This window comes from Xiphophorus hellerii, chromosome 11 (assembly GCF_003331165.1).
Source record: "Xiphophorus hellerii strain 12219 chromosome 11, Xiphophorus_hellerii-4.1, whole genome shotgun sequence".
In the NCBI taxonomy this organism is placed as follows: Eukaryota; Metazoa; Chordata; class Actinopteri; order Cyprinodontiformes; family Poeciliidae; genus Xiphophorus; species Xiphophorus hellerii.
In genome coordinates, this window is record NC_045682.1 from 19302376 (window position 1) to 19315289 (window position 12914).

General features: G+C 41.5%; 2 protein-coding genes across 2 annotated transcripts; one reads left to right on the plus strand and one right to left on the minus strand.

Annotated features, from left to right (window-relative positions):
- The first annotated feature begins 4677 nt into the window (after positions 1 to 4677).
- On the plus strand, positions 4678 to 9637 carry ftr82 (finTRIM family, member 82). Its single transcript, XM_032576838.1, has 7 exons — positions 4678 to 5268; positions 6461 to 6556; positions 6644 to 6877; positions 6973 to 7132; positions 7213 to 7269; positions 8792 to 8863; positions 8955 to 9637. Exons 1-7 carry the CDS (start codon positions 4678 to 4680, stop codon positions 9476 to 9478), a joined length of 1734 nt encoding a protein of 577 aa, XP_032432729.1. The 3' UTR covers positions 9479 to 9637.
- A 1536-nt stretch (positions 9638 to 11173) lies between these two features.
- atp5l (ATP synthase, H+ transporting, mitochondrial F0 complex, subunit g) lies at positions 11174 to 12834 on the minus strand. Its single transcript, XM_032576839.1, has 3 exons — positions 12679 to 12834; positions 12160 to 12311; positions 11174 to 11374 (listed from the first exon to the last, which is right to left on the minus strand). The coding sequence occupies exons 1-3, from the start codon at positions 12728 to 12730 to the stop codon at positions 11276 to 11278; spliced, it is 303 nt and encodes a 100-aa protein (XP_032432730.1). The 5' UTR covers positions 12731 to 12834; the 3' UTR covers positions 11174 to 11275.
- Between the last annotated feature and the right edge of the window lie 80 nt (positions 12835 to 12914).

The window sequence follows — 12914 nt, forward strand, 5'->3', positions numbered from 1 at the left end:
GTTAAAAACATAACATTCAGTCCGTTACAATATCAAGTTTCCAGGCTTGATATTTATTTCTCGATTATTAATCAGCGCTTCCCTGAACACAGCGATGATTGACTGACTAGCTGTACTTGGTGCTAACGTGGCTAACACGAGTAACAGTTTAGTCCAAAGCCTTTTCTGCTAAAATAAAATCTTTAGTGTATGTCAGATACAGATACATTGGATATTGATCTGTTTAGCTAACGTAAGACTGTGTAGCAGACAGGCTTCAAGGTGTAGAAGTTGTATCAGTTCTGCCTTTATGCTGTACTTAGCTAACGGGAAGCTAAGTGTGTTTGTGAGACGGCCACGCACGTTGTAGCCGCGCTGCTACGCAAATGGACATCAGCCCCTGTGGTAAGGTCCATATTACTAAAGCTTGAACTTCTACACATTTTGTCATGTTTTATCATTGAACTTCTATGTATTTTGGGGGGATTTTGAGTGATATATTGCCACAAAGGAGTTCATATCTGCGAAGTGAATGGAAGATAACACAGGATTCCTGGCATGCACTTAATACATTTGCAAGCCAAGCTAGTCCGATTTTGATTTACAAAAACATTTAAAACCTGCGGAACATTTTACTTCCACTCCCTACATGTGCTACTTTATGATCATCTGTCACATAAAACCCAGATAAAATGTATTCAGGCTTTTAGTATCAGCTGACACGAATACCTTTAGAAGGTACTGTTGTCTTCTTCAGTCAGTGTGATGCTGACCTTCACCCCCTCTGAAGCCAGTTAATCATCAACTCTTTCAGTACTGATTTCCCTGGACAGGAAGCCTCCTGGTTTCTACTGTTCACCTTTTAAGCTTGATTTTTCTTTTAGCTTGAAAGCAATTCAAATCCAACATAAGTGGAAAAAAAATCCTGCCTTGTAAATAAGGAAATTTTTTAAAAACCCTGCTTTTCTGTATGTTAAAAACTCCTGTGTATATAATTCATCTCACAGAGCGAGCACACCTCCCAGCCAAGATGGAGTTTCAGCGCCGTTGAGATGGAGCAAGGAATGCAACTACACTTGATAGCCCAGATAACAGGAGGGCCAGGAAAGCTTGCTTAAAAGATTCCATTGTGTTTGGGCCAGCAGGGCCTGAGCAGAGTGCCAAGCATTATATAGGGTCTGTTGTGTGTCAAACAACAGGAACCGCAGCTGACATCTAAAACCAAACGAAGCCTATTATTTCACTTATTTCATCTCTATAATTGGGATTAATGGTGAACATTAATTTGTTTTCATGAAATTCAATTCTGTTATTTGTGAATGTTAATTTGTTGACCTGATTATGTTTTACATAACTAACCCCTGATAGTATTAGCTTTATAAGGCGGCTTGATAACACAATTTAGACTAAATGGCTTCATAGCAGCAGTTAGTAGTCCGTTGTAACTGCATACATTTCATGTGTAAATTAGTTTAGCTAAATTTGCTGATTGCAAATTAACTTTCAATGCATGACATTAACATAAGTTAGCCCTGACATCTGACGGATCAGCTGCACACAGTCAGGGAGTGCCAGTAGGAGTGGAGGCTGTTATTGTTCTGCAGCATTATTTGGTTTGGATCACCATGAGTTTCTGAGCAAAATGTTCTCTTATTCCCCACTAAGACACTCCCTGATACAAATATTCACACCTAATCTTTTCAGTTTGTCCTTCGCTCAACAATTTTCCACCAAAAGTGGACTTTGTTCTCATTAAACAAAATAAGCATTTTTTTATAGAGTAGGGAGGGAAAAAAGCTTCGCTGTGCTTCTTTCATGAGAGATGTCTTGGCCATGTGAAGTATTTTATCTCATCTTTTTGGACATTTTGTCTCAGTCAGAATCTGTTTCGTATCAAACAGAAATAGTTTAAGACAAGAAAAATGTTTCTGAGATAAAAAGAAGCAAATGACTTTCTTACATAAGGTCTTCTCTGTGCTGACATGGGTGTGTCCCAGAACACACTTCCCGGCAGTTGTTTTCGGACAAAAGCTCAGCGGTGGCCTTCCTTTGAAGTTTTCACTCTGACCGCTGAATATCTGACCAAATCAGAATCCATATATCATGTCATAATACATTTTACATGCAGAAAGACCACTCCATATCTTTACTTCTATGTCAATCCTGAATTTGGGAATATGGAAGTGCTGTTTTGGGTTTGGTCCAGTTTCCCCACTCGTATTAGGACCTCGCCTGAATTCTTTTCAGTTTTTAAATATGTATAAAAAAACCAAAAGGGTGCCATCTGTTTTCAGTTTTCTTGCTCGTCCTCTGTAAATTGTATCTTTTTCTTTCCCTTTGATCAAACACCGTTTGTCCTCCCCTGCACTCGCTCCCCTGCAGAAGACGTACGCCCAAACCACTGACCTTGGACTGAACTCAAGTTAACTGGAAACTTTCTGCTTCCTTCAACAAAAAAGTATTCTACTTTTGTCAAAGAGCGGCTACATCCTTTATATTGTATATATTTATTACGAGAATTGTATTATTTAGTAAATAGCAAAAATAATGAGACAATGTTTTATTGCTTTCTTCAAGTTCAGAAGTTTAAACAGTTTGGAACTGCTTAGAACGGGATTTTATGGCTTATTTTGGCTAATTTAAGTGAGTTAGAAATTTTTTTAGGCAACACCTGAAAACACTACACATACTTGAGAGATAAATTTACAAAGATATTAAGATAAGAATTGTGGACCTCCACAAGTTTGGTACAAATTCCTTGAAAGTGCTGCGTTCATCTGATCATAAAAATATGTGCAAGTATACTCAGCATGAAAATGTCCCAGAAATGTCCTTACAGTCCCTTGGAAAATTTGTGGGAAGAGCTGAAAAGCTGCATCCGTGAGCGAGGTGGACTATAAACCTCACCCAGTTCCACCGGTTCTGTCAGAAGGAATGGGCCAAAAAAAATTCCTGCAAGCTATTGTGAGAATCTTGTGAAAGGAAACCAAAAATGTTTGACAGAAGTAATGCAATATAAAGGCATTTCTGGCATGTAATAAGGAGAAAGAAAATGCAAACTTCGGAATTTAAATCAATGTTTTAGATCTTAAAAAATTATCTTATCATTCTGGCATTTAATCAGTAGAAATAATTCTTTGTGACCTAAAACATGACACATCTAGGTTCATCAAAAAAGGTTTTGTGCATTTTTCATAATCATTTTGTTTCAGCTGCATGTTCTTAAAGAGACCACATTTCTTTTAAACATGCTTTCTTTTTCTGTGGATCTCAAGCGGTTCCCTCCACAGATAGGTTGTTCAATCTGTGAGCACGGACCCTTTGGTTTCCTCGTGAGGAAGGAAGGAAAACTGGCTTATCAGAAACTTGGCCAAATATGGAGAGGTGAAACTACCAAGTGGATGACATAAAGCAACATTTGAATGGTGAGGTGATTTTTACTTGGTCAACGCCACAATAGAGTTTTGGATTGCTCCGAGTCAGTGAGAAAATTTTATGTACCTTTAAAAAGAAACAAAAAAAACCTAATTGAATTTGTTTCTATTGTGCTTCACTGGTGTGAGAGTCAACACTGAATGACATGTCAGCATGAGGGGAAGGCTAATAGATTAGACTTTTTGTGAAATATAATGAAATGTCACCAGACACCTCTCACTCAAAATCAGCTTCTCCAGGTGGATTTTTACCACCATCTTGTGTTAAATAATAAAATGTGAGTCAGGGTGACAGGAAATTTTTTTTTTAACTGCAGAACATGTGACATAACCTGAATGAAACGTGCAGCGTAATACAGAAACTATTGCAACACACCTGGATGTGACAGGAATGTTGTTTCTGTGTGTGTGTGTGTGTGTATTCATACCTGTGTGTTTCTATTGTCCACGTCGAGCATAACTGTTTCTCTTTCTGCTGCCCAGCATATACCACACATACACACACCCCTACACACACACACCACACGGAACGACCAGACAGGTCAGACCAGTTGCTGTGTAAATACTGCAACTCTGAATTTCACAGCAAGTTACATGACTTGTTTTTTTCAAAAAAGAAGAAAAAAACAAGACTAGCAATTATTTTTCTGAAAGATTCTTGTTGGTTCATTTGAGCTTTGAGTGTCTGTGTTTGTTTAATGGGTGGTTCCCCCCGGCCACCTTCCTCCCTGAAATTTCTACAGTACCTCAGGCTGCTTTAATGTTTGTCGAACTATAACCGGTGTAAGACAATGTCGATTCTGTGTGACAACAATAGGTGGAAATGCAGCTGCCGGGACGTGTGTGCGCAACCCAGCCACAGATGAGCCTCATGAGGAATTCAGGAAGAAAGGAAGCTGCTGGGAGAAAGGAAACGTTTTCCTTCCCCTCCCCGACTAAATGTGGCAGATTTAGTTTTTCGCATTTCATTCATTCTCCTTCCATTGCTCTCATCTCCACTTTTTTTCTCGCTCGCTTCTTGCTCAACTTTCTTATCTGAGCTGGGCAGGGCTCCATGTACTCACGGCAAAGGGGGGGAGGGGCCTCGCCTGCTTTCAATCAATAACCTCTGGAATTTAGAAATACAAGTAGATCCTGTCCCTGGCAGGCTGTACCACACCGTTGAGGGCGGGCTCTCTCGCACACTCAGCAAACTCTCTATCCACTTCTGGCACTCTCTCCGTCTGTTTTCTACAGGTCTGACCGGCTTTGGAGCACCGTCACAATGGCCGACCACACGTCTCCTGATTATTTCAGCTGCTCCCTGTGTCAGAGTCTCCTCAGGGACCCCGTGGCCATCCCCTGTGGCCACAGCTTTTGCATGGACTGCATCGACGGCTACTGGAACGAAGCGGACTACACCGGGATCTACATCTGTCCCCAGTGCAAGATCACGTTCACCCAGAGGCCCGTGCTGCGACCCAATGCCACCCTCACCATGGTGGCCGAGAAGATCAAGAAGAGCGGCCTGAACGTCAACTTGAGCGTGTCGCAGGCGAATGTCTACGCGGGGACCAACGACGTGCCCTGCGACTTCTGCACAGGGAAGAAACTCAAGGCAGTTAAGTCGTGCCTGAATTGCCTGGCGTCGTACTGCGAGAAGCACCTGAGGCCGCACTATGAGTCGGCCACATTCAAGAGGCACAAGCTGGTGGACGAGCTGGGGAACCTAGACAGGAAGATCTGCCCGCAACACCAGAAATCCCTGGAGCTCTTCTGCCGGACGGACCAGATGTGCATCTGTGCCATCTGCACCGTCAGCGAACACAGAGGCCATGACATCGTGTCCGCCGAGGCAGAGAGGGGCGAGAAGCAGGTAGGATGTTCTGCTTTCGTAGAAAGCTTGATGTGGTCCTGTTCAGCTCCATGGTGATTGATGAAGTCAAACTTTGTGTGTTTACTTGAGTGAAAGCAAGCAGGGCATTGTGTTTTTTTTGTCACCCCAGCTTCCTGGGATTGCTGCTTGGACTTTGACCCATTTCACCAATGCTATCAGCTTCCCTGGCCGGCATTCAGGGTCGCCAAAACAAACCCAGCTCTCTGATTAGCCCGGGGGTGTGTCTTAAACTTCTCACCACAACTCCACGTACACACGTTTAAAAGCTGCTATCCAGGGATAAACACACAGAAACTGCAGCCTTGCCTTTCGCGGTCGGTTCCCACCTGTGGGAGTGGGGCCTGGGACGGGACTGGAATGTCAGGGAGTGAAGGCAGACAACACCTCGCTTCAATCTCTCTTTGGCATTGAGTAGCGCAATGACTCACAGGATGACACGGCCTGTAAAACAATGTGGGGCAGATAAGAGTTGTCAGCAGATACTGCAGTGGGAAGATGTTCCACTGTGACTGATACACACTAGGAGAGGTTTAACAGCAGGCGGGGAATATATATTTAGCCAGTGGTGAAGTAATTGCAACATCTACAACCACGGGCTGCCTGGCTTCCCTCATGCAAAGATTTACAACCTGATTCTCACCCTCCCACCCCCATCTTCTTATGTTATCCCCCTCCCTTCCTAGATTCCCCACATTCCTCAAGCTTATCTTGGAGAGAATGGGGCCGGCAGGTTTGAGTAAAAGCTGAATTAGAAACCTCCTATTCTACCACCGTGCACCTTGAAACATCTCCTTACCCGTAGTTTCTCATTCCTGACATGACTGGAATTCTTCCACAGACTTTTTTTTCCCCTTCCTCTCCTCCCTCTGAGATAAAAGCGGGCCGCATTAAGAAGCTTCTTTGAGCGAGGTTTTGTCCGGCCTGCCAAAGGGCCTCCCCAGACATATTCTCTGATGAGAAAGAATGCCAGTCCTGATCCAGCCTTTATCCCCCGCACTGCAAGAACTCCTGATATTTCTCCTAATCTGAGTTAATATCGCTTGTTTTGAGTTCTTTATTGCAACATTGCATGATGCAATAAAGGAGGATAATACTATACAGTTATCAGGGAGTGAGTGAGTGCCTAAGAAAAACATAGAGGATAAATTTGTAATCCTCCTTTATTTTCCAGAAACTGTTGGGTGTTTCCCAAGCTGAGATTAGGCAAAAATGCCAGGAAAGGGTAAAGGAGCTGGAGGAACTCAAGACTGCTGTGGATTCACTTAAGGTAGAGTGTACTTCTTCTTCTTTTATTTTTGAACAATAATTTTACAATTTGGACCAAATCTCACCAGCAAACTATTTTTCCTCGCAGAACTCAGCCCAGAGAGCAATGGTGGAGAGCCAGAAGATGTTTGAGGACATGATTCGCTCCATCGAGAGGATGAGGTCGGAGGTGACCAAGCTGATCGGCATCAACGAGAAGGCGGCTTTCAACCAGGCCGAAGCTTTGATCGAGCGACTGGAGCAGGAGATCGACGAGCTCAAGAAGAAGGAGACCGGCCTCAAGCAGCTCTACAGCACCGAAGACCACATCCATTTTCTGCAGGTGCGACGCACTTTTTTGGGGGTTTTTTTTTCAGATTTTGACTGAGATCTCTGACCGAATTGGTTGAGACGTTCTCGCTTGCCTCCTCCCATCAGAACTTTAACTACCTGTGCACGCCGACCGATGATGGCTTCATTCCCAAGGTGACCGTCAACCCCGACTTCTCCTTTGCCGCCGTCAGGAAGGCTGTGGGGGAGATAAAAGAGCGCCTCGAGGAATTCGGCAGGGAGGAGCTGCTCAAAATTTCCAAAACAGGTTGGATATCAGTGACTGAAACATTTACACAAAGAGTCGAAAACAGCTGTGTTTTTAAACCCAGTGTGCTGTTTTCACAGTGAATGAGGTCCCAGTCTACACGACGGAGAGCCGGACATTGGACAGAAGGAGCAGAGGTGAGCGTTATCATAGGTTAATTATTATTTAGTTTGATGTTATCATATCTGAGCTATAACAAGTGAAATGTACGACTGGTGCTCCATATATGAACATACAGGCTTTGAAAAAATATTCACTCCCTTTGAGCTATTTCACACATCACAAATCCACTGGGATTTTATGTGTTTCAATTTGCAATGCAGAGATCCACAGCTCATGTTGGAGCATTTGTCACCATGGCAGCCATTAGTCATGCACAAATCAGGTCTTCCGTGAAAGAGTGGCGAAAAGAAAGCTTTTGTTAAAGGAAAGCCATAAGAAGTTGTCTTTGCAATTTGCCACAAGCCATGCCAAGGAGGCAGCAAGTATGCAAAGGAAGGTGCTCTGGTCAGATGGGGCTAAGATAGCCTCAACACCATGTTCTATGAAACATGGTGGTGGCAGCGTCATGCTGGGAACTACTTAATTCTCCAGGAAAACTGTAATATGAGACAGATAATCTGTAAAAAAACAAAATGATCTCCTCCACCTCCTCCCAGTGCTACGATTGCTGTCTGATGAAATGAACTGCTCCTGGTGAAAAACAACCGATCAGAGTCAGGAGGAGCGTCTTGGTGCTGTCAGTCAACCTCGTGCATGCGCTGCTAATTGTGCTAATGGTGGAGCAACAACTTACCATTTCAGGAAAACAGTTTATCTGCCATCGTCGGTGGCCATGCTGACTAGCCTAAGAATTCACCAGGCTCTGCTATTGGAAGGAAGCTGTAGCATGGCAGAGAACAAAAGGGAGGATGTGAGCAGCATGTGCACAAGCATAGTTTACAGCACTAAGGCTCTGATTGGTTGTTTCTAACCAAGCTGTGTATTTCTGTAGAGAGCACTGGAAGAAGGCAGAGGAGCTAAGTTTTTTTCACAGATTATCTGTCTCATACTATAGTGTCACGACATAGTAACAGTTTTAACAAATATATAAAAAAACAGATATGTTTATAAAAGTTACATACTAGAGATTTAAAAGTTGCAAAAGACTAGAGACTGAGCTACACAGAGAAAATGGGGACAGTGGCTGATTTTCAGATCTTTCGTGACAGATTACATGTTTGTCATGTGAATATCAGCCAACTGCTGAGCTTCCAAAATTAAGGAAATCTGGGTCAATTCATCATTGCACCCCTGGATCAACTATGTTTGAGAAAACCCAGTCAAAATTGAGGTTTAAGATTAATTTATAATCTGTTACCAAACCTAAAAATGCTTACAGATGCTATCCATCCAATCTGACTGAGATTCAGCTATTTTTCACTTTATATGCAAGGCTGGTAGAGACATTCCCCCAAAAGACCTCCAGTTGTACTGAGAGCAAACAATGGTTCCACAAGTATTGACTAAGGGGAGGATACATGCACTTCACTCTATGGCATAAAATGGAGGTACCTTGTAGTATTAATATCAGTATCAAAGCACATTAGCAAAGCATCAGAGGCATCTGAGTGGGAGTGTGCAGCTCAGAGTGACTCACCAGTGTTTTTTGGTCCTCAGGTAAAGAAATGAAAATGACGGTGGACAATACTCCTCCTCCAGAGCCAAAGACCAAAGCCGATTTTATCAAATGTAAGAACCTCCTACATTTTTTTTCCTGAATCATGCTGCCAGTCTCATCCCAATGAGGAATCTGTTGAAAATGTCGGTTCTCCTCATTCAGACTTCTGCCAGCTGAAGCTGGACCCCATCACCGCCTACAAAGAGCTCTACATCTCCGAGGGCAGCAGAAAGGTCATCCGCACCAGAGACCTGCAGCCCTACAGCGACAGCCCTGAGAGGTTCGACAGCTTCGCCCAGGTGCTGTGCCGCGAGGCCCTGTCTGGCGGTCGCTTCTACTGGGAAATCGAGTGGAGCGGGGAGTTCTCCATCGGCGTGGCCTACAGGAGCATCAGCCGGAAGGGCAAGGGCTCGCTGTGCCTGCTGGGATACAACGACAAGTCCTGGAGCCTCCTCTGCTCCGACACGGGATATTCCGCCTGGCACAACCGGGTGGACAAAGCCGTCAACGGGCCGCACTCACCCAGGATAGGCGTGTACCTGGACCACACGGCGGGGGTGCTGGCGTTTTACAGCATAGGCAGCAGCTCCATGACGCTCCTGCACAGGTTTCAGACCACGTTTGTCGAGCCCGTCTATCCGGGCTTCGGAGTCGGAACGTCTGTGAAGATCTGCAACGTCAAGTGAACTCTGATGTCTGAGCCTCTGAACAAATCCACGTTTTGTTTTGTATAGCATACAGCATCAAAGTGTGTATTTTTACAGGAATGTATAATTATAGCAAAACCACATTAATGGAGTTCTACTAGTTATGTTTAAAGGAGGATGTGTGTATTTTTTTTAAAACAGATTTTTTTAACGTATTTTTTTAAATACGTTAAAAAAAAAAACACTTTTTTTTTAAATCCACATTTAAAAATGTGTATTTTTTTTCCAACTTAAACTTTAACACCATCCCTTAGTGTATTAGATTTGACACTGTGCTGTTAAATCACGTTTTAAACATGGCTTACTGAATCAATATTGAAATGCAAAATCAACATGTGGAGCAGCTTATATCTATGTAATTTTACAATGTGCTAGTGTGAAGTAAATATAACTATAAAGGTGACATTTATTACACACAATGCACAAATAGTTTCTCCCTCACATCTATTACACATAATTAACACTGTAATCAGCTCCAGCTGTTTAATTGAAACCTATGTTAGATTTGTCACATTTTATAATTGTGTGATTTATTTTTATATGTTGATGTTTACTCTTTTCAAACGTATGAATTCTACAGTACAAGTTGTTTTGGTTTTATGCTTTTAGTACATTCAGAAGAGTGCTGCATCGTCATTTCATTTTTTGTTCCCTGTTATTTGATAATGTTCGCATCAATTTAGAGCCCTGAAAGTTTATTTTCACTTGAACTAACTCCTATTTAATTTTATGTAAGTTTTCCAGCATAATTATATAATTGATATGAAGAAAACTTTTTGTAAACAAAAAAGAATAAAAAGGCATTGATGGTTCTACATGAGGAACTAAAAACATAATGTGTTATTGGTGATTCCAGATCAAATACTATATACAATGCTAGAAATTAAATGGCTTCAAACACAATGAGTATCTTCTAGAATTTTGCAAGATGTCTAAATTTGTATTTTTACTTAAATGTGCTTAGAAGTTTGATTTATTTATTTATTTGTCCAATTTTTCTAATCTGACCAAATTCATTTTATTACTTTAGCAGTCGGTGAAGACCTAAACACTGAATCGGTTTTAAAGACTGACCCTTGAAGACTGGCAATACTTTGAACGCCCCCTGCTGCCTGGAAGAAGAAAGCGCACTAAAATATTAATTATGTATTAAGTAAAGCTTAGTCAGTAATGGATTTATCATCTGGCATCGTATCAGATTTCAAATTTTCTCCATACTACTTAGTCATGTGCAAAAAGAATAAACTATATGTTCTAGTCACTGGAAAAGTAGAATAAACTGTTAACTGTTGGATTTTATGAGGATCTAATAAAAATAATCTGCTCTTTACCAGATTTTACAAATACTTAAATTTAATATCAAGAATTAAAAACATATAATAGTTTAGATTTGATGTTTCTGTGATCACTGTCCAGTTTCACGGCCCACTTTGAATCTAAGCTACATCTTTATTCCATATAACTATATTTTCAGAAGTAATTTGTAAGATAAATACATCCATAACAATATTTACATCTGACACAGAATTTTATGAATTATCCCAATTGTAAATAAATTACACAGTTCTTATTCTTATATTCTTTAATTCTGAAACAACATTTTATAATAGAACTACAGGTAAATTGGTGTGCAGGTTACATTGAAGCATGTCCATAAACACAAGAGGCAACAAGTTTGAAACAAACAATAGATAACAGTTTATTAGTTCCTAGAACAGTAGGTTGAGCATAGAACGCTCAAAAGGAAAAAATAAAATAAACATCAGTCCAAAAATATCAGACTTTGTAGCCAATCAGACCACGTTTGCCAATGCACTCTCCGATGTAGTACCACAGCATAATTTCAGTGGCCACCACTCCATTCCTCACAACATCCTGAAACACAAAAGTTGTATTAATAAGCAAGGCAACCATGCAGTTAAGGTTCAGCTTTACATGATTATGGCTCATAGGTGTCTTGTTGTGTAATTTAGGATGAAATGACTGGCAGGGCGGGGGGTGAAAATACAGAGATACTCCACTTGAATATTTTCACTTTTTCCAAAAGTAACCACAATTTAACTTTTATATTTTTGGAAAATGTAGAAGTTAGAAATGACAGTAAAAATTGTTTTTAAAACATTGTAAAGAACCAGCTAAATGTTGTTTTCTATCTTTAATGCACAATAACTTGTGGAATCAGTGCACTCTCCATTATCTCTCAGTGTTATTGACAGTCAGCTAGCTCTCCTTCTCAATACAATCCATGAAGTTCTAAAATCCAGCCACTGCAGACCCATGTGCCAATTCAGGACATTAAAATTTTCATTAATTAATATATTCTGGGACATCAGCTGTAATTTTATACATGTCAATAAGGACTGAGCTCTAAAAACAAAAGGGAGGGGGGGGGGGAGGATGAACTGATTTCAGCTGTGGGTATTTTTCTGTTTTGAACTGGCTGAGCTTAAAAATAGAAATGTAATGTATGTACAGAAAGCTAAAGAGCAACAGCGGGGAAAAAATGAAAAAGCAGACGAAGAAGTTGTCATTTGATTTATCAGATTCTAAAATAAAGTTGTTGTATCGTTCCTTCAAAAAAGTTGCTTCGACCCTTGCCGATTTTGCTACGGCCTCGATAAAGACACCTAAATAGGTTTGTTGCCATGGTTCTCACGCACCCTGACTGTGGTCTGGCCGAGGCGGGTAATGTTGAGCAGGTTTAGAGCTCCCAAAATGGCTCTGGGGAGCTCGGCAGGGGTCGGGGGGACCAGTTCAATCCGAGCATAATACCAGAAGGTTGCTAGATGAGGTTTGGAAAAGGTGACAGCGGCTGTAGGGAGAGACATATGTCCCAGTCAGCTCAGGCCTCTAACGGTGGTTTAGCTAGAATCGCGGCGTTGCTAGGCAACATTAACGGTTCAGCTAGGTGTCTTCTGTTCAATTAAAGGAAACAACTGGACTTATTATGCAGATAAACCACAATTTAACGGGTTAAAACAACAAGGGCAATGATAAATTAGTATCCAATAACTGTATTATAAAATAGAAACACTTAATCTGACATCCACTTCATTCATCGGAAGGCTAGGTCAACATAGCATCACCCTCGTTGATCCGTTAACGGGTTGTTAAGGAAGATTAAACAACTTATATCCGTCCTATAATAAATTTAAATTGCAGAAAGAAAAATAACTCACCATTAACGAGAATAGGTACTTTAGCAACCAGTTTCTGCACAATCTGTGACATGTTCGGGCGTTTGTAGACCCTAAGTATCCCCCGTTTCAGCAAACAAACTGAATGTCACCTCCAGTTGAAGGACCACTGACTCCAGCTGACCACGCTGCTGCCTGTAGAGAAACCATTTACCTTTCATTGCTGCCATCTTCTGGACGTAAACTGTTCCTACAGTGTTTGGCTTCTTTCCATTTCC

Coding starts and splice junctions, on each gene's coding strand:
- ftr82 (XM_032576838.1), top strand. CDS start 4,678: ATGGCCGACCACACGTCTCCTGATTATTTCAGCTGCTCCCTGTGTCAG. Junction 5,269..6,460: donor CAGAGAGGGGCGAGAAGCAG/GTAGGATGTTCT, acceptor TTTATTTTCCAG/AAACTGTTGGGTGTTTCCCA. Junction 6,557..6,643: donor CTGCTGTGGATTCACTTAAG/GTAGAGTGTACT, acceptor TTTTCCTCGCAG/AACTCAGCCCAGAGAGCAAT.
- atp5l (XM_032576839.1), bottom strand. CDS start 12,730: ATGTCACAGATTGTGCAGAAACTGGTTGCTAAAGTACCTATTCTCGTT. Junction 12,312..12,678: donor AGTACCTATTCTCGTTAATG/GTGAGTTATTTT, acceptor CTCTCCCTACAG/CCGCTGTCACCTTTTCCAAA. Junction 11,375..12,159: donor TCGGCCAGACCACAGTCAGG/GTGCGTGAGAAC, acceptor TTTGTGTTTCAG/GATGTTGTGAGGAATGGAGT.